The sequence below is a fragment of the Carcharhinus amblyrhynchos genome, chromosome 1 (genome assembly GCF_965287045.1).
Source record: "Carcharhinus amblyrhynchos chromosome 1, sCarAmb.v2.hapA, whole genome shotgun sequence".
In the NCBI taxonomy this organism is placed as follows: domain Eukaryota; kingdom Metazoa; phylum Chordata; class Chondrichthyes; order Carcharhiniformes; family Carcharhinidae; genus Carcharhinus; species Carcharhinus amblyrhynchos.
This window is the reverse complement of record NC_137324.1, coordinates 177,423,147-177,444,357: the sequence shown is the minus strand read 5'-3', so window position 1 is coordinate 177,444,357 and position 21,211 is coordinate 177,423,147. Positions and strand designations below refer to the sequence as shown.

General features: G+C 46.5%; 2 protein-coding genes and 1 long non-coding RNA gene across 3 annotated transcripts in view; all 3 read right to left on the bottom strand.

Moving 5' to 3' along the window:
• LOC145342897 (uncharacterized) overlaps positions 1-5,827 on the bottom strand; it is a 36,222-nt gene extending 30,395 nt beyond the window's left edge. The window contains exons 1-4 of the mRNA XM_080188516.1: positions 5,686-5,827; positions 4,808-5,086; positions 3,147-3,223; positions 935-1,059 (exon numbers count right to left, since the gene is read on the bottom strand). Coding sequence (XP_080044642.1) covers positions 935-1,059; positions 3,147-3,223; positions 4,808-5,086; positions 5,686-5,827 — 623 coding nt within the window. The remainder of the gene's footprint in view (positions 1-934; positions 1,060-3,146; positions 3,224-4,807; positions 5,087-5,685) is intronic.
• Positions 5,828-6,603: 776 nt separating this feature from the next.
• On the bottom strand, positions 6,604-15,257 carry LOC145347866 (uncharacterized). Its single transcript, XR_013887865.1, has 3 exons — positions 15,164-15,257; positions 9,837-9,967; positions 6,604-6,755 (listed from the first exon to the last, which is right to left on the bottom strand). It is a non-coding gene; the product is annotated as an uncharacterized LOC145347866 (long non-coding RNA).
• A 4,410-nt stretch (positions 15,258-19,667) lies between these two features.
• Positions 19,668-21,211, bottom strand: part of LOC145342839 (putative E3 ubiquitin-protein ligase HERC3) — a 54,723-nt gene continuing 53,179 nt past the window's right edge. The window contains exon 7 of the mRNA XM_080188379.1: positions 19,668-19,903. Within this exon, the coding sequence (XP_080044505.1) occupies positions 19,668-19,903 (236 nt within the window). The remainder of the gene's footprint in view (positions 19,904-21,211) is intronic.

The window sequence follows — 21,211 nt, the reverse complement described above, 5'->3', positions numbered from 1 at the left end:
ACCCTTCTGCACTGTAGGGATTCTAAGTTCTGAGTCTCCCTCTCTGCCAGATGTTTCCAGCCCCTCCTCTGTTTCGCTGCTGTCACTGACACCTCCGTTGAACGTACTTTTTGCTTCCTAACTGGCCCCATGACCAGCACATTTTGTCCTTTCATTGCTCCTGCCTTCCACCCTATCACAAACTTATCCTTTGTACACTCCCTCCCCCCTTCTCTCCTGCCTCTGCACTTGCTAAAAATCCTGTTAAATTTCCAAACATCTGGGTTCTGACGGAAGGTCAGTGCCTATTTCTCTCTCAGTCTGCCTCACAGCAGATTATTCCCAGCATTGTTCTGTTTTTATTTCAGATTTCCAGCATTTTGCTTTTGTGTGAGTATCTTTGTATCAATCCTTTTTGACATTTATAATGGAATCATAGAACCCCTCCAGTGCAGGAGGCCATTCAACCCATCAAGCCTGCACTGGCCACAATCCCACCCAGGCCCTATCCCCATAACCCCATGCATTCACCCCACCTAGCTAGTTCCCCCTGACACTAAGGGGCAATTTAGCACGGCCAATCCACCTAACCTGTACATCTCTGGATTGTGGGAGGAAACCGGAGCACCCGGAGGAAACCCACGCAGACATGGGGAGAACGTGCAAACTCCACACAGGCAGTGACCCGAGCCAGGATTCGAACCCGGGTCCCTGCAGCAGTGCAAACCATTGTGCTACTGTGCTGCCCCATTTGCCTGATGGAAACAGTGAGGATAGAAGTTAACATTGTTAGAGAAGGATACACTGATCAGTAAGGGGATTAAGGGTTATGGGGAGCAGGCGGGAAAGTGGAACTGAACCACTTTCAGATCAGCCGTGATCTTATTGAATGGCGGGGCAGGCTCGAGGGGCTAGATGGCCTACTCCTGCTCCTATTTCTTATGTTCTTACTTACTGTTTGATGTTTGTCCACAGTTCCACATCACTTGTTGCATTCCATTTGTCCAGGAGGGAATCTTCAACTGTGGCAATTCTCTTCAAAGGAATGAACGAAGGTTGATCTTCAGGAGACATTGGAACCTACAGTTCGAGGAGGATTGTATGTTAACGGGCAGATCACTGTCATGAGACATGGGCATGGAACATGTGGTCAAAATGAAGTTAAAGCTGCCCGCTGTTATGAATGTACAATTGGTCCAGAAACTTGTGACGAGGAAGTGATTCCTTTTGAGTTGTGAACGGTCACAAGTTGTTGGGCAATTTGTGTTGTGCTACCATTAACCACACAAAAACAGCAGCTTCAACAATGCTGCATTCCCACATTCGCTTCTCATTAAACTCGCCACAGGAAGTGATGGCTGGTACTTAACAGCGTAAGGAGTCTTTCTGGTGAGATTTATATTCCTGTGATTCCAACAAACACACTCCAGCTCAGAAAGGAAATAATTAAACCTATGGAATCTCATTCCTACAGGTAGCAAATTGTTGGAGATTTACCTTCTCTCTTATTCCAATCTTATTTTCCCCCTTTTATGTCACTTTCTGCACCTGATTTAACTCTAATTTACCCCATTTCTTTCTCTGCCTTTGCTCTGTTTCTTTCTCAATCCTTAGACTGGATGTTTCCACCAGTAGGAAAAACTAGAACTCGAGGGCACAACCTCAGGCTAAAGGGACGATCCTTTAAGACAGAGACGAGGAGGAATTTCTTCAGCCAGAGGGTGGTGAGTCTGTGGAGGCCAGGTCGTTGAGTGTCTTTAAGACAGGAATAGGTAGGTTCTTGATTAATAAGGGGATCCGGGGTTATGGGGAGAAGGCAGGAGAATGGGGGTGAGAAAACGATCAGTCATGATTGAATAGTAGAGCAGACTTGATGGGCCGAGTGGCCTTATTCTGCTCCTATGTTTTGTGGTCTTATAGATATTGTTGGCTAACGAGATGCACTGCTGGTCGCCACTGAAGTCTCAGATGTCTTGTCCCTGTTGCACCTCCAGCAAAGTCTGGCGCAGTTTTGTTTCTGAGCTGAAGGAACAGAGACAAAGACTGACTAACTGGAGCCAGCCACGGGATGTCCCAGGTGAGTGATCTCTGTGGAAAACAGTGGTCGGGTCACCACTCGGTGAACATCAATGGGTCAGCGAACGGATGCTGTCTAAATGAGCATTCATCACAAATTCCAAAACCTTTTACTTCCGGGCATGTTTCACTGACAAATATAACTTTTAACAAAGGTAAGACTGGAAAATAGTTATTTTGAACTGTTTAATATCAAAATAACGGAGCCTGAAAGAGCTGGAGTGTCCATAAAATAATAGAAGGATGCAGAAGGAGGCCAGTCAGCCCCTAGAGTCTGCGCCGACAACAATCTCCCCCGCCCCCGGCCCCCACCCCATGTATTTACCCTGCTAATCTCCCTGACGCTAAGGGTCAACTTAGCACGGCCAATTCATCCAATTTGCACATCTTTGGAGTGTGGGAGGAAATGGGGGCACCAGAGAATGAAGTGCTGGAAATACTCAGTCTGTCAATATCTTAAACTCCCCAGCCCGACAACCCATAGAATCTCTACAGTGCAGAAGGAGGCCGTTTTGCCCATCAGGTCTGCACTGATCTCACAAAAGGGTATCTTACCCTGACCCACTCTCTAACCCCATGCATGGCAAATCCAACAAACCTACACATCTTTGGACACTCGGGGGCAATTTAGCATGGCCAGTCTGCCTAACCTGCACATCTTTGGACTGTGGGAGGAAACCGGGAGCACCCGGAGGAATTCCACGCAGACACAGAACTCCCACACACAAAACACCCACACACAGAATACCCGCACATAGAACACCCACACACAGAACACCCACACACACAGGACTCCCACACACAGAACACCCACACACACAGGACTCCCACACACACAGGACTCCCACACACAGAACACCCACACACACAGGACTCCCACACACACAGGACTCCCACACACACAGAACGCCCGCACACAGAACACCCGCACACAGGACTCCCACACACAGGACTCCCACACACACAGGACTCCCACACACACAGGACTCCCACACACAGGACTCCCACACACACAGGACTCCCGCACACAGAGAAGACTCAGAGAGGACAGCAGAGCATGTGTTGGTTTACAAAGATGCAAAGCTTCTTACCACATCAACACTGCACAATGCAAAACCTTGTTTGTTTCCAGCAAAAATCCGTCTGACCACTGGCTGGATTACACAATCTGAGAAGAACAATAAAGAAATACTTGCATTTATATAGCGCCTTTCAAGACATCAGGGCGTCCCAAACTGCTTTATGATCAATGAAGGACTTTTGGAGTGTTATAAATTATGTAACACAGCAGCCAATGCACACAGCAAGATCCCACAAACAGCAGTGTTATAATGATCCACATCATGTGTAACTTAATGATATTTCTTGAGGGATAAATATTGAACAGACACTGGGGAGAACAGCCCCCCTCTTCATCATGGGATATTTTGTATCTGCCTGAAACATGACACATCCAACAGTGCAGCACTCCCCCTGTACTGCTGCTGGCCTGATCGTCTCCTCACTGCAGTGAGACTGTTACGGAGCGAGGGAAATGTTACCAACTGAGCTCCAATTAGAGAGACTCCTTTGACAGCACCTTCCAAACCCGTGACCTCGACCACCTGGAAGGACAAGGGCAGCAGATACATGGGGAACACCACCACTTGCAAGTTCACCTCCAAGCCACTCACCATCCTGACTTGGAAATATATTTTGGTCAAAATCCTGGAACTCTCTCCCTAATAGCACTGTGGGTGTACCTGCACCATAGGGATTGCAGCGGTTCAAGAAGGCAGATTACCACCGCCGTCTCAAGGGCAATTAGGAATGGACAACAAATGCAGGTCTAGCCAGGAACAACCCGCATCCCATAAATGAATAAAGAGCATGGGTGGCACAGTGGTTAGCACTGCTGCCTTACAGCGCCAGAGGCATTGGTTCAATTCCCCACTTGGACCAATATCTGTGTGGAGCCTGCACGTTCTCCCCGTGTCTGCATGGGTTTCCTCCGGGCGCTCCGGTTTTGTCCCACGGTCCGAAAGACGTGCTGGTTCAGTGCATTGGCCATGTTAAATTCTCCCTCAGTGTACCCGAACAGGCACAGGAGTGTGGCAACTTGGGGATTTTCACAGTAACTTCATTGCAATGTTAATGCCAGCTTACTTGTGACGCTAATAAATAAACTTTAAACTTAACAAAAATCTATCAATCTCAGATTTAAAATTGGCAACTGATCGAGCATCAATTGCGATTGGTGGAAGAGAGTTCCAAATTTCTACCCATCAAAATTGTTTCCTAATTTGACTCTGTCTTTCTGAGCAGTGGAACTAGTTTCTGTCTTTGTACTGTATCAGCTGCCCTCACTATCTTGAAAGCTTCACTCTAATCACCCTACCACCCTGTCTCTGCCGTTATCGTGGCGTATGGGACCGACCGTGAGCTCGTGTGGCGCAGTGGGCGGTGTCCCTGCCTCTGAGTCAGGAACTCTGAGCTCGGGGTCCCCGCCCCCGACCTTCACGGGCAAGAAAGGTGAGTTCATAACACGGCCAAGCTCCAACGCCCTTCCGACACACACCAATGGTAAGAGTGGGAGAGAATCCTGGTGATGGACAGAAATTGGAGTCCCCACCATCGCTATCCAGCGTGTGTAACAGTGTACGTGGTCACAGTCACTCTGCACTCCCGGGGGTGAACTGTAACACGTCACCCACGCTGGGGCTGAAGATTGTCATGAAGACGGTTCGTATAGAATTGAAACCCAAACACTTACGTTTACTGGTAATCCCGCTACATCCAGTGTTCATACATGGCGTGTTGGACTCTGTATGTGTCACAATCGATGAACTTGTCTGCTCTCTCCTCTCTGTCTGCTGTGCCGACGGGACTCGATTCTTTGAGTGTCGATCTCCCCACTTACGTTTCCTGTTTGCTCTCGTTTTGTGTTGAGCCCTGTTCCCATTGGCGGGCTGTTCCCCTGCGGTCACCTTTGGCAACGCTCCACTGATCCTTACCGGTTTTGCCGTTGTGACCGCACTTTGCCTCGGTGTTGCTAAGGGGAACACAGGACGGGTTTAGACATGGAAAGGACCAATGTCACTGGCTGATTCCAGAGGTAGCTCACTGGAATAGGCATCTGGGGATTGTGGAAAGCCTTGCGGAAAAGCCAGACTTTACATCCGAATGTACAGTCCCGGTACTGAAGGGAAGGAGCTGGAATGTACACAACACCTTCACACAGCCCAACGTGTGCACAGCAAGATCCCACAAACACTGACGTGAGCCTGGCCAGATAATCTGGCAAAGTTGATTGAGGGTTAAATGTTGACCAGGGAGTTGGGGTTGAACTCTCCTGCTCTCATAGAATCCCTACAGTGCAGGGGACAGCCATTCGGCCCATCAAGTCTGCACTGAGCACAATCCACCCAGGCCTTATCCCCATAACCCCACATATTTACCCCGCTCATCCCCCTGACATTAGGGTCAATTTAGCATGGCCAATCCACCTAACCCGCACATCTTTGGAGGAACCTGAGGCACCCAGAGGAAACCCACACAGACACAGGGAGAACATGCCAACTCCACGCAGACCAGTGACCTGAGGCCAGAATTGAACCCGGGTCCCTGGCGCTGTGAAGCAGCAGTGCTAACCACTGTGCCACCGTGTCTCCTTGGAAAAAGTGTCATGGAACCTTTTGGGTTCATCTGAGACAGCGAGCCAGTCCTCAAGGGGGCATCGTTCCTGAAAGGCGGCACTTCCAGCAGTTCCTTCGGTGCAGCCCACCAGTAACATCCTGGATTACACATTCGAGTCTTTGGCTGAGGTTTGAGCCCACAGCCTGCCCCGGGGCAAGAGTGGGACCCGCTGGGCCAAACCTCTTTATTGAGAATATTCACAAGCTGGAACAACAACAACAATTTGCATTTATATTGCACCATTAACGTAGTGAAATATCCTAAGGCACTTCACAGGAGCGATTAGCAAAGGAGACATTTGGACAGGTGACCAAAAAATGCTCGGTCAAAGAGGCAGGTTTTAAGGAACGTCTTAAAGTGGGGAGGGAGAGGAAGAGAGGTCTAGGGAGGGAATTCTGGAACTTAGGGTCTATAGGCAGCAACCTATGGCGGTACGTCAAAACCGGGGTTGCTCAAGGCTTGGAGGAGCACAGGGATGCCAGGGGATCGTAGGCTGCAGGGAATAACAGGGATAGGAGTGTGGGGAGGCAGGGGGCGGAAGTCCTAGAGAGGTTTCCAAACAAGAATGAGGACTTTAAAAAAAAAGCGGCAATTCTGGATTGGGAGCCAATGTCGGTGAACGATTCCCCAAAGCGTATCCAACATCTATGCAGCACCAGTGAGGCGTGCACAGGAGCAGAGCGTGCGAGTGTCACTGCAACAACTCATTCATGTTTCTTCCCGATCCGTGACCTCTACCACCTCGTAGGACAAGGGCAGCAGGAAGCTGGGAACCTGCAGGTTCCCCTCACAGAACCCTCTTCGCTGGAACTAAATCCGGTCTCATATCTTTCAGGTTAACATACGTTTAAAATGTTCCAATCTTACCATGAGCTAGTCCCGCGTCGTCGGGTATCCCAATCAAGAACGTGACCGGGTGAGAGGCTAACTGATGACGGTTTCTTCCATTTCCCAGTTGCCCTTTCTCCAAATGACCAAAGGAGTAAATTTTGCCGGATGATGCCACAAGTACAAGAGTGTGATGGCTATAAAACAGAACCTTCCATTAAACCACAGCTCAAAACCCGGTAACGCCTGACTGCTAACGACACGTGGATCCATTGACAATGTACAACGAATAACAACTGTAGCACATGCTCGATCGATCCACAATGTCTATTCAGTGAAGAAGGGTATTTCTAACAGACAATAAGATTCACAGGCAGAATGCAGTCTTTCAGAGGACAAGAAATCAGTAAAGAGTTAACCGATTGTTAGACAAGCTAACACAAACAGTTTACGCATACGTGAATCAAAACAAGTCATTATGTTTTAAAACAGATATGCTGATATTTTAAATATATTGTTCACTTTGGTTAAGCAAGTTACCAAAAGGCAAGGGGGTAAATATCAATAGTTTAAAGCCAAAGTCTGGGAACAAATTAGTCAGTAGTTGTCTTATCAGGGAAATTCCTATGAGGTACACATTCTGCAACATTAATGAATAGATGCATTCACTGCCCAGACACAAGGATAGATATGCTCCTGGATACAGGACCTCATGTCTATTCAACTTGGCAGTGAGCCAGAGAGAACACCCATTTTGACCTTGCCGTAGCGTATGCAGTTACGATGCAACAGGGATATAGTGAGGGCCAAGAAGGGAAATGGCATCCTGATTAATTGGGTGAATAAGATGTCACGGTGTTATTAAAAAAAAGTTTACTTATTAGTCACAAGTAAGGCTTACATTAACACTGTAATGAAGTGAAATTCTCCTAGTCACCACAGTTCGGCACCGGTTTGGGTCAATGCACCTTACCAGCACATCCTTCAGAATGTGGGAGGAAACCAGGGCACCCCAGAAGAAACCCAAGCCAACACGAGGAGAATGTGCAGACTCCATACAGACAGTGACCCAAGCCAGGAATCGAGCTCGGGTCCCAAGCATTGTGAAGCAGCAGTGCTAACCCACTGTGCCATCCTGCCACCCAGTATCATAGCATCACATGGTTGGCTGAAGTTCTTGCCACAAATTGATGTATGACTGTTGAATGAAATTGATTTTAAGCTAATGAAAAGCGGAATTATTGATCAGGGAAAAAGTATAATTGATTTGTATTTGACAATGTACTTCAGATCTTTCGGACAGGCTGTGTAGCTCTACTCCCAGGGTTATTTAACCCTTTAGGAAGTCTCCGATCAGCTGTACATTTGTTTTGTTTTATGTTAAATAAATCTTGTTCTGTCTTTGTACAGAGATATTTGCCTTGCAAGTTTTGAATTGTCTAAGTTAAGACACAATTGGCCACCTCTTGAAACTTCCCCACAACAATCTGTCTCAGCGCATCAATCAGAAACAGTCAGCAAAAATGAGAGTGATTATTTGCAGAGTTGTCAGGAGTCTGGAATTGTTACTTTGCTTCAGATTATTCCCTTGTCAGGGAATCAAAACATGGTCAGAGTTACTCACTGATTTTAATGTGATCTACACAGATGTGATCCAAACACATTAAATCCTCACTCTTCGACATGCAGTTGGATCAGGGCACTGACTGAAACTGCTAATGATTCCATCCAAGGGAATAGCTAGATTTACCAATTCCTCCTCAGAATCCCAGCCAGATCTTAACCCCACACATTCACCCTTCTAGTCCCCCTAAAGAGGAATTTAGCATGGCCAATCAACATGACCCACACATCTTTGGACTTTGGGAGGAAAGCGCAGCACACAGAGGAAACCCACGCAGACACGGGGAGAATGTGCAAACTCCATACAGACAGTGACCTGAGGCCAGAATCGAACCCAGGTACCTGGTGCTGTGAGGCAGCAGCGCTAACCATTATGCTGCCCCAAAGTGATGGCATTTTTGGAAAATTTTGGGTGCAATTTGCTAACTCTCTGCCTCCAAGGGGAATTATCTCCAATGATTCTTTTCCCTTGCACCCCAAAAACTTTTGCCGACTACCAACTAAAGCCCATGAAGTCACATGGGATCAGAGGTGAGCTGGCAAGGTGGGTACAAAACTGGCTCGGTCAAAAAAGACAGAGGGTGGCAGTGGAAGGGTGTGTTTCTGAATGGAGGGCTGTGACAAGTGGTGTTGCTCAGGGATCAGTGCTGGGACCTTTGCTGTTTGTAATATATATAAATGATTTGTAGGAAAATGTAACCGGTTTTGATGAGTAAGTTTTCAGATGACATAGAAGTTGGTGGATTTGCGGATAGCAATGAGGACCATCAGAGGATACAGCAGGATACAGATCGATTGGAGGCTTGGGTGGAGAGATGGCAGATGGAGTTTAATCCAGACAAGGTAATGCATTTTGGAAGGTCTAATAAAGATAGGAAATATACAGTAAATGGCAGAACCCTCAGGAGTATTGATAGGCAAAGGCATCTGGGTGTACTGGTACACAGGTCACTGAAAGTGGCAATGCAGGTGGAGAAGGTAGTCACGAAGGCATACGGCATGCTTACCTTCATCAGCCGGGGTATCGAGTTTAAAAATCGGCAAATCATGTTGCAGCTTTATAGAACTTTAGTGAGGTCACATTTAGAATATAGTGTTCAATTCTGGTCACCACACTACCAGAAAGATGTGAGACTTTAGAAAGGGTACAGAGAAGATTTACCAGGATGTTGCCTGGTATGGAGGGCATTAGCTATGAGGAGAGGTTGGAGAAATTTGGTTTGTTCTCACTGGAGCGATGAAAGTTGAGGAGCGACCTGATAGAAGTCTACAAGATTATGAGAGGCATGGACAGAGTGGATAGTCAGAAGCTTTTTCCCAGGGTGGAAGAGTCAATTACTGGGGCACAGGTTTAAGGTGCGAGGGACAAGGTTTAAAGGAGATGTATGAGGCAGATTTTTTACACAGCCGAAACTTGTTGCCGGGGGAGGTAGTGGAAGCGGATCCAATAGTGACTTTTAAGGGGTGTCTTGAAATATACATGAATGAGATGGGGATAGAGGGATATGGTCCCCAGAAGAGTAGGGGGTTTTAGTTCATTCGGGCAGCATGGTCGGTGCAGGCTTGGAGGGCCGAAGGGCCTGTTCCCGTGCTGTAATTTTTTTTGTTCTTTGTTCCCTTGTGTATATGTTTAATGTGGTTTCTTATCAGCTTACCTCCCACACGCTATCTGAGAGACTTTACTCCCAAGGAGTTCATTAATGATGCGCGGTTTGATCTCATCACACGTTGTGCTGTGTCCAAGTTGTCCATAACTCCCAGATCCACAGGTAAAAACATGTCCTTCCTAGAAGAGACACAACATTTATACAGCACCATCAGTGTGGCAAAGTGCTTTGTGTTACCACTGAGCAAGGAAAGGAGACACTGGGCCAGAGTCTCTTGGCTTCTGGGGCGGCAAGCTGGGGGAGCTGGGCCGGTCAAAGCTGCCGGCATGTTGAGTGGGCGCTGGACCTACTGGTGGTCAGTTAGGAGGCCGGCTGGGGTAAAATCACCAGCCAATCCCATTGCCGGCAAGTGCAGGCTAGAGAGACACCTTTCACCCAAATATCAGAGTACTGAGGCTGTGGGTAAATATAAAGCATTCGGGCAGGTGTAGGTAGAGACAGGAGGATTCAGAATGGGGAATTAGGGCGGACCACAAACCTGGTCAAAGATATAGGATTTTTGGAGCATTCTGAAGGAGGAGAGAGAGGGAGGCAGTAAGATTTACGGAGGAAATTCCAGAGCAGAGTGTGACAAAGTCATTACCTCGCCAATGATTCCATAAATGTCACAAATAAATCATTGAGGATTGGCTTCCACGGAGCAGAGACGGTCAACGAGGGGTTTAACAGAGGGCGTTTGGAAATTAGAAAGGTTTTGCAGAGTAAATAATGAGAGATTATTTCCATAGGAACAGGAGTGGGCCATTCAGCCCATCGGGTCTGCTCCTCTATCCAATACTATCATGGCTGATTGGACAATTCAATATCTTTTACACCCACAATCCCCCATAATCCTTTAGGTTATTGTCGATCAGGAATCTCTCAATCTCTGCTTTAAACACACTCAGCGACTGAGCTTCCCCAGCCCTGGGGGGTGGAGAATTCCAAAGATTCACCACCCTCTGCGTAAAGAAACTCCTCCTCATCCCGATCCTAAGTGGCTTCCCCTTAATTCTGAAATTGCCCCCTGGTTCTAGACTCCCCACCCTGGGGAAACATCTGACCCCACATCCACCCTGAAATATTTGGTAGTTTCAATGAGATCCCCTCTCATTCTTCCAGACTCTAGAGAACACAATTCCAGTTTTCCCAATCTCTCTCCATAAGACAGTCCCACCATTCCCGGGAACAGGTCTGGTGAACATTTGTTGCGCTCTGTCTGTGGCAATAATATCCTTACTGAGGGAAGGAGACCAAAACTGCCCACAGTACTCCAGGTGCGGTCAAACCAAGCTCCTATACAAGACCTCACTACCCCTGTACTCAAATCCTCTTGAGATAAAGACTAACATTCCATTACCTCTGTAATAGCTCGCTGCACCTGCACACTACCCTTCAGTAACTTATGGACAAGGACACCCAGGTCCCTCTGTACATCTACACTTTCTCATTTCTTACCATTTAAGAAATAGTCTGCACGTTCCTTCTACTAATGTGGATAACCTCACATTTTTTCCACATTTCATCTGCCACATCTTGCCCATTCTTTAAGTCTGTCCAAATCCTCCTGTAGCCGCTTTACACCTTCTTCACGACACAAATTCCCGCCTAGCTTTGTATCATCCACAAACTTGAAAATATTACATCTGGTCCCCCCATGAAAACCATTGATACATGTTGTGAACAACCAGGGCCCAAGTATTGATCCTTGCGGTAACCCACTAGCCCCAGCCTGCCAACGTGAGAATGACCCATTTATTCCTACTCTCCGGTTTCCTGTCTATTAACCAATCCTTAATCTATGTGAGAATATTGCCTCCTATCCAATGTGTTTCATTTTGCTAATCATCCTCCAGTAGGGAACTTTGTCAAAAGCCTTTGAGAAATCCAAATATACCGTATCCATTAACTCTCCTTTATTAATTTTATTAGTAAGTAGTATCCTCAATGATTTCCCATTGCTAAATCCATGCTGACTATACCCAATCGGATCATGATTGTCCAATTCTCTATCACATCCTTTATAATAGATTCCAGCATTTTCCTTGTTACTGTTGTAAGGCTAACAGGTCTGCAGTTCCCTGTTTTCTCTCTCCTTCCCTCCTTACACAGTGGGGTGACATCTCCTACCTTCCAATCTTCATGAATCATTGCAGAATCTATGGAAGTTTGATCGCCAATGCATCCAATATCTCTCTAACGCTCTGGGATGCATAATCAGGTCCCAGGGCTTTACCAACTTTCAGTCCCATTCATTTCTCCAATACAACTTCCTTACTTATACTAATTTGCACCAACTCCGCATTCTCGCTTCGATCTCCACATTTGGGACATTTCCTGCATCTTCCTGAGTGAAAACACACACAAAGTGATCATTTTCCTTCTCTGCCATTTCCCTATACCCCATTATGAATTCTCCTAATTTTGCCCAAAATGGACCCACATTTGTCTTAGCCAAAATGCTTTCTCTTTGCAATCAGTTCCTTTTCCCATGGCGGCAGAGTGGAGAGCCAGATGACACAGAATTAAAAATACTTGCCTAAATAATCGGGCTAGGAGATGAGGATTTTTTTTTAACTTGGTGAGTTATTCTGACCTGGAACACACTGCCTGAAAGGACAGTGGAAGCAGATTAAATGACAACTTTCAAAAGGGAATTGGATAAATACTTCAAGGAAGAAAAGAGTTGCAGGGATAAGGGGATAGCACAACAGAGTGGGACTAATCGTACAGCCTTTCCAAAGCATCAACACACACCATCAATATCTTGAGGGTAACAAACCAAACCAGGACAAGCCATATGAATACTGTGGCTACCAGAGCAGGTCAGAGGCTAGGAATCCTGCAGTGAGAACCCATCTCCTGACTCACCAAGATTTGTCCATCGTCCACAAGGCACAAGTCAGGAGTGTGATGGAATAGTCCCCACTTGCCTGGACGGGTGCAGCTCCAACAACACTCAAGAAGCTCAACACCATCCAGGACAAAGGAGCCCGTTTGATTGACACCACCTTCAACATTCACTCCGTCCACCACCAACACGTTGGCAGCCAGGTGTACCATCTACAAGATGCACTGCAGCAATTCACCAAGGCTCCTTCAACAGCACCTTCCAAACCTGTCCCTTCCACAAGGATAAGAGCAGCAGATACTTGGGAACACCACCACCTGGAGGTTCCTCTCCAAACCATTCACCATCCTGACTTGGAAATATATCGGCCATCCCCTCACTGTCACTGAGTAAAAATCCTGGAATGCCCTCCCTAACAGCACTGTGGATGTACCTACACTACAGAACTGCAGCGATTCAAGAAGGCAGCTCACCCACCACCTTCTCAAGGCCAACTAGGGGTGGACAATAAATGCTGCCCTAGCCAGTGAAGCCCGCATCCCGTAAAAGAATTTAAAAAGCACCATTACGATGGGCTGAATGGCCTTATCCTGTGCTGTGTGATTCTATAATTCTCTGATTCATGGATACTAAACTGTCTCTAGTGGAGATCGGAGATTGTGTGACAGGATTCACCACGATTTGATCTTTAGAAACATAGAAACTAGAAGCAGGAGAAGGCCATTCAACCCTTCGAGCCTGCCCCACCACTCATTTTGATCATGGCTAATCATCAAATTCAATATCCTGATCCCACCTTCCTCCCATATCTCTTGATCTCTTTAGTCCCACGAGCGATACCTAAATCCTTCTTGAAAGCACACAACATTTTGGCCTCAACTACATTCTGGGGGGGGTGGCACGATGGCACTGTGATTAGCACTGCTGCCTCACAGTGCCAGGGACCCAGCGGGAAGGTGTGCCGTGAGGAATAGGTAAAGCGGCTACAGGAGGATTTGGACAGACTTAAAGAATGGGCAAGATGTGGCAGATGGAATGTGGAAAAAATGTGAGGTTATCCACATTAGTAGAAGGAACGTGCAGACTATTTCTTAAATGGTAAGAAATGAGAAAGTGTAGATGTACAGAGGGATCTGGGTGTCCTTGTCCATAAGTTACTGAAGGGTAGCGTGCAGGTGCAGCGAGCTATTACAGAGGTAATGGAATGTTAGTCTTTATCTCAAGAGGATTTGAGTACAGGGGTAGTGAGGTCTTGTATAGGAGCTTGGTTGGACTGTTCCTGGGGCACTGTGTACAGTTTTGATCCCCTTCCCTCAGTAAGGATATTATTGCCACAGACAGAGCGCAACAAATGTTCACCAGACCTGTTCCCGGGAATGGTGGGACTGTCTTATGGAGAGAGATTGGGAAAACTGGAATTGTGTTCTCTAGAGTTTGGAAGAATGAGAGGGGATCTCATTGAAACTACCAAATATTTCAGGGTGGATGTGGGTCAGATGTTTCCCCAGGGTGGGGAGTCTAGAACCAGGGGGCAATTTCAGAATTAAGGGGAAGCCACTTAGGATCGGGATGAGGAGGAGTTTCTTTACGCAGAGGGTGGTGAATCTTTGGAATTCTCCACCCCCCAGGGCTGGGGAAGCTCAGTCGCTGAGTGTGTTTAAAGCAGAGATTGAGAGATTCCTGATCGACAATAACCTAAAGGATTATGGGGGATTGTGGGTGTAAAAGATATTGAATTGTCCAATCAGCCATGATAGTATTGGATAGAGGAGCAGACCCGATGGGCTGAATGGCCCACTCCTGTTCCTATGGAAATAATCTCTCATTATTTACTCTGCAAAACCTTTCTAATTTCCAAACACCCTCTGTGTGGGGTCCTTAATTATGCTGGCTGCTTTGCCGAGGCAGCAGGAAGTGTAGACAGAGTCAATGGGTCAGGGGGTTCATATATTTGAGCCCCAGTCCGGAGACATGTGCACAAAGCCTCTGCTGCTAACTCCAGTGTGTTACTGAGAGAGTGCTGCGCTGGTGAGGGAGGTTACTTTATGACGGAGGTATAGACTAAAGGCTCCGCCTGCTTCTCAGGCGGGTGAAAGAGATCCTCTGGCACAATATATTCCCACGATTAACAACATTACATTTAATCTGATCGCTTATCACATTGGTATCTGAGCATCGCCGAGAAAAAGAGACATTTTGTTAAAATTTTCATCGGAGGGACAGACCCAAGAATACCAAATTTCAAAGGGAAATGCGTTCCATACTGCATGAGAAAAGAATGTTGATTGACCGGGAAGTTGACTCTGAGTGGTCATGCTGTATAACCTGTTCTGTACACGGCTGTTTGTGGGATCTTGCTGTGCGCAAGCTAGCTGTTGTGTTTCCCACATTGTTTTGTTGGCTGTAAAATACTGAGAAGCTCCTCAGAGATGGAAATATTTACAGCTCTTGAGGCAGGAATGTTTGTTGTGTTTTTGGATCAAACCTTGGAGAGCAGGGCAGTGTGTTGTGCTCCGCAGGATATGTAGATTATCTTCTTCCACTCCAACAGATTGACATATGTGGGGAGATAACGAACTGTGATGAAAAAGAGAAATAATCCTTTATTGCTGTGTTTCTAACACGCTCGGATACACAGCAGAAATATTGCACATATACAGAAGAGGTTGCAAATGGTGTATTACCATAGATTCCCTACAGTGCAGGAGGAGGCTATTTGGCCCATTGATTCTGTACCAACTCTCCGAAAGGGCATCTTACCCTCAGCCCATCTCCCTGCTCTATCTCCGTAACCCTATGCATTTACCATGACTAACCTCTAACCCCCACATCTTTGGACACTAAGGGGCAATTTAGCATTAAATTTAGCAATTTAATCCACCTAACCTACACATCTTTGGAGTGTGGGAGCAAACCGGAGCACCTGGAGGAAACCCACATAGGTGTGGCAAGAACATGCAAACTCCACACAGACAGTGACCCAAGCGGGGTCCCTGGCGCTGTGAGGTAGGAGTGCTAACCACTATGTCATGTTGGGCATTTAACATGGCGATGGTAGTTATGATGTGGAGATGCCGGTGTTGGACTGGGGTAAACACTGTAAGAAGCCTCACAATACTAGGTTAAAGTCCAACAGGTTTAGTTGGTAGCAAAACACCACTAGCTTTCAGGGCTCTGCCCCTTCCAAAAGTAAAAAGTCTGACAACACCAGGCTTTAGTCCAACCTATTTATTTGATAATATACTCACAAGCTTTCAGGTTCCAAAAGTAGCAGCGTTTGCTACCAAATAAACCTGCTGGACTATAACCTGGTGTTGTGAGACTTCTTACTGTGCATTTAATAACAGGGATGCCAACTGTGGTCCCATGTACTCCTGAAGATTTTATCAAGTGACCTCCAGGCATCCACTCCCCACAGCTCTGCCATTGGTCAGCTCATGTGTCCATTATCATCATGTCCCGCCTTACCATGGCCAATTCATTATCCGATTGGCTGATTCCTGACTGTCAATCAAGCAGACTTTAATCCACCCACCTCAGATCTCCAGGATGGATTTCTGATGTTGCGTTGTGTTAGGATTGTCCCTGTAAATTTAGGTTCTTGAATGGTTTCTTAGTATTTTATCTCTGTGACCATTTATAAAACCTATTACCTAAATTATTAAAGTAGAAAGAATGCAGAAAAGATTTATTAGGATGCTACCAGGACTTGATGGATTGAGTTATAAGGAGAGGATAGATAGACTGGAACTCTTTTCCCTGAAGCGTAGGAGGCTGAGGGGTGATCTTACAGACGTCTATAAAATAATGAGATCAGCTAGATAGTCAATATCTTTTCCCAAAGGTAGGGGAGTCCAAAATTAGAGGGCATAGGTTTAAGGTGAGAGGGGAGAGATACAAAAGTGTCCAGAGGGGCAATTTTTTCACGCAGAGGGTGGTGAGTGTCTGGAACAAGCTGCCAGAGGCAGTAGTAGAGGCGGGTACAATTTTGTCTTTTAAAAAGCATTTAGGCAGTTACATGGATAGGATGGGTGTAGCAGGATATGGGCCAAATGCGGGCAATTAGGACTAGCTTAGGGGTATAAAAAAAGGGCGGTATGGACAAGTTGGGCCAAAGGGCCTGTTTCCCTGCTGTAAACCTCTATGAGTCTATGCACATTTAAAACACAAATAAAATAGAGAGCACAGGTGCAAACTGACCACCCCGTAAGTGGTAAATGAACCAGAGGTGACCTTTATTAAGGCACGGACCTGGAACACACTGTCTGAGACAGTGATGGGCACAGGTTCATTCATAGTTTTCAAAAGAGAATTCCGTGTTTACCTGGAAATATTTATTGAGCTAGGGGATGGAGTTTAGAAGGATGGGGGGGGATCTTATTGAAACTTACAGGATACTGCGAGGCCTGGATAGAGTGGACGTGGAGAGGATGTAGGAAAAACTAGAACCAGAGAGGGCACAACCTCAGACTAAAGGGACGATCCTTTAAAACAGAGATGAGGAGGAATTTCTTCAGCCAGAGAGTGGTGAATCTGTGGAACTCTTTGCCACAGAAGGCTGTGGAGGCCAGGTCATTGGGTGTCTTTAAGACAGAGATAGATTCTTGATTAATAAGGGGATCAAGGGATACGAGGAAAAGGCAGGAGAATGGGGATGAGAAAAAAACGGTCATGATTGAATGGTGGAGCAAACTTGATGGGCTGAATGGCCTAATTCTAATCGTATATCTTATGGAGCGGGGTAATGGGATGAGCTGAGTTGATCCTGCAGAAAGAGGCAGCATGAGCAGAATGGGCAGAATGGCCTCCTTCAGTGCTGTAAGCATCCTATCTGAATATGTAACAAAGCTGCCCCAGAACACACTGTCTGAGATGATGATGGACACAGATTCACTCACCCAAAACCAGAACCCACACTCAGAGCTTCAGCTGCTATTCTCTCTCTTACCACCAGAGGGAGAGCTGTTGTTAGTATCCACACTGGAGCGACAGCAGCAACAACAACGACATGCATTTATATAGCACCTTTTTATGTAGCAAAGCATCCCAAGACATTTCACCGGAGTAATTATCAAAAATTTGATCCCAGGCCATAACAGGAGACATTAGGTCTGACAGCCAAATATTGGTCAGAAAGGGAGGTTTTAAGGAACATCTTAAAGAGAGAGGTAAAGAGGCAGAGGGGTCCAGGAAGCCCATTCCAGCTAAAGGCACACACTAAAATTGGAGATACTCAAGAGGTCAGGATTGGAACAATACAGATAATTTGGAGGGGTAGTGGGGCTGGGGAGGGCAGAGACGACGGAGGGATGTGAAACCGAGATTGAGAATTTTAAATTCAGGGACTTTCTGGGTCAATGTAGGTCCGAGAGCACAGGAGGTGACAGGTGAATGGGAGCTAGTGTGATTTAGGATAGGGGCAGCGGTGTTTGGGATGAGTCCAAGGTAGCAGCCTGACGTACAAACATGTAAAAGAGGAGCAGGAGTAGGCCACTCCGCCCCTCGAGCCTGCTTCACCATTCAATAACATCATGGCTGATATGTTTGTGTTGAGTTGCACATTCCTATCAACCCCCATATCCTTAGATTCCCTTGCCTGACAAGAATTTATTTACTTCTGACTTAAAAATATTCAGTGACTACCCCCCCCCGCACACTTCCACCACCTTCTGAGGCAGAGAGTTCAAAGACGCCCAACTCTCCGAGAGAAAAAAAAATCCTCATTGTTGTCCTGTGAGGGTGACACTAATTTTAAAACAGACCCACAAGATGAAACATCATTTCCACATCCACCTTATCGATCATTCAGAATGTTAAATACTTCAATCGGGTCGCCCCTCACTCTTCTGAGTTCCAGTGGAGACAAGCCCAGTCTGTCTGAGTTTTCCTCATGAGACACCCACTCATTCCAGCTATCACTACTTTTCACTGTACGCTAAAGCATGTGACATTGACAAATCAAATCAAATCAAACCCAGTAAGCCTCTTCTGAACCACTCCCAATGCATTCACATCCATCCTTAAATAAGGCCAAAACTGCACACAGTATTAGAGAGGTGGTTTCACTAATGCCCTGTATATCTGAAGTAATAGTAAGAAGTCTCACCACACCAGGTTAAAGTCCAACAGGTTTATTTGGCAGCACGAGCTTTTGGAGCGTTGCTCCTTCATCAGGTGAGTGAGGGCGGAGCAGCACTCCGAAAGCTTGTGCTGCCAAATAAAGCTGTTGGACTTTAACCTGGCATTGTGTGACTTCTTACAGTGCCCACCCCAGTCCAACGCCGGCATCTCCATATCTGAAGCATAACAGCCTTACTTTCATTTTCAATTCATCTCATAATTAAGTACAGCATTCCATTAGCCTCCATGATTACATGCTGCATCTGCATACTAATCTTTTGTGACTCATGCACTAAAACACCCAGATCCCTCTGCACCCCGGATTTTGCCGTTGTTCTCCAATTAAGTCTTTTCTTTTATTTTTCCTGTCAAAGTGAAAAACCTCACACTTTCCCACATTATTCTCCATGTGGCTGATTTTTACCCACTCGCTTCACAGATTTATATCCGTCTGCAAACTCTGTGGGTGGGATTTTCCAGCTGCACTCACCTCGAGACCGGAAAATCCTGCCTGAGGTCAATGTACCTTTGCAATGGTGCTGTCCCACCCACAATGATTCCTGTGGCAGGTGAGACAGGGAAATTCTGCTCTGTACGTGTTCTTCACAACATACGTTGTCACCTATCATTGTATCATTTAGTGACTGTGCCTTCACTCCCCTCATTTAAATCATTGATATAAATTGTAAAATGTTGAGTCCCAGTACAGACCCCGACAAGATCCCACTCCCCACATTCTGCCGATCAGACAAAGACCCATTTATACATACTCTCAGTTTTCTGCCAGCCAGCCAATCTCCCTGCACCGTAAGCCTTTATTTTTTTGCAATAATTGAAAAGAAACAAGTGTGGAAACACAGGAAGTAAGTTCAGTTTTCCTTACCTTTCGTGTCCCCGAGTCCCAGCTGTCCGCAGTTATTTCTTCCCCAACCAAACACCACGCCGGAGAGCGAGAGAGCGAAACTGTGTGCTCCTCCAGCAGCCAGCTGGGCTACGGGGATTCCAGCCAGCGATGTGACACATCGGGGCTTCAGCATCCGGTGGCCAATTCTGCCAAGGCCCAGCTGACCCCGAGTGTTCTGTCCCCAGGCAAAGACTCGACCATCTGGCAGCAGAAACGACAGAGAGAAATTTGTTAACGTTACTCGTTGAAAAATAAACCTCCCCGAGATTGGGCACATCTGGCTGCTTCTCTCCTGATGTGGAGACGCTGGTGTTGGACTGGGGTAAACACAGTAAGAAGTCTCACAACACCAGGTTAAAGTCCAACCAGTTTATCTGATAGTAAACCCACAAGCTTTCGGGAATGGTGTTCCTTCATCAGGTATGTGGAAGGTTCTGGTCAGAGAAGGATCTGATCATCTCCAATCACATTGTCTGCACCTTTAAGACTTGAATAGCAGGTTAGCTGTAAAGACTTAATCAGTATTCTGTAAACTGTGTGTGTCTTTATATCCCCTTCTCTGACCAGAATCTTCCACACACCTGACGAGGGAACACCGTTTCCGAAAGCTTGTGGGATTACTATCAAATAAACTGGTTGGATTTTAAACCTGGTGTTGTGGGACTGCGTTTACCCCAGTCCAACGCCAGCTTCGCCACATCATGCTTACCTCTCACCAGAGAATTTAGAAATTGTAGGGGTGTCCCCGGGTCTGAGCCCTGGCTCAGTGAGCAGCTAGCCCTGGGCCCTGAAGCTGGAATGTATTACCTAGGCGGACACTCCTAAGCCAGCACAGAGGAAGCACTAGGTCTGAGGCACTGGCTGCAGTTTTACCTGCCCCGGACTCAGGGCGGGCAAAGCTCGCAAAACGGAATTCTCCGTTGGCCTCCAGCGGGATTTTACGAGCCTTGCCCAAGTGAGGTCATAGAATCCCGCACACTGTCTGTTGAATGAGATGTTAAATCTGGGACCCATCGGTAATCTCACACCAGGGTTGACTGGCTGCTACTTGTAGGAACTTCCTGTCTGTTAATTGGCTCCAGCGTATCTTAGTGATTCGATTTCTAAAGTAAAAAAATAACAACCGTCATGGTACCCTGGGGTTGTGAAAAAAGCTGTGGAAATTCACGCCTGTCTTTCTGTTTATGATGCCGGTGTTGGACTGGGGTGGGCACAGTAAGTAATCTCACAACATCAGGTTAAAGTCCAACTGGTTTACTTTGGAATCACCAAGCTTTCGGAGTGCTGCTCCTTCCTCACCCGAGCAGTTTTTATTTTTATCTTCATTGACTCTGCTGCCATCACTCTTCCAGATCAGCAGAATTCTCTTTAGAATCATAGAATCCCTACAGTGCAGAAAGAGGCCATTCAGCCTTTCAGGTCTGTGCTGACCACAAACCCACCCAGGCCCTATCCCCGTAACCCCACATATTTACCCTAGCTAATCCTCCTGACATTAAGGGAGAATTT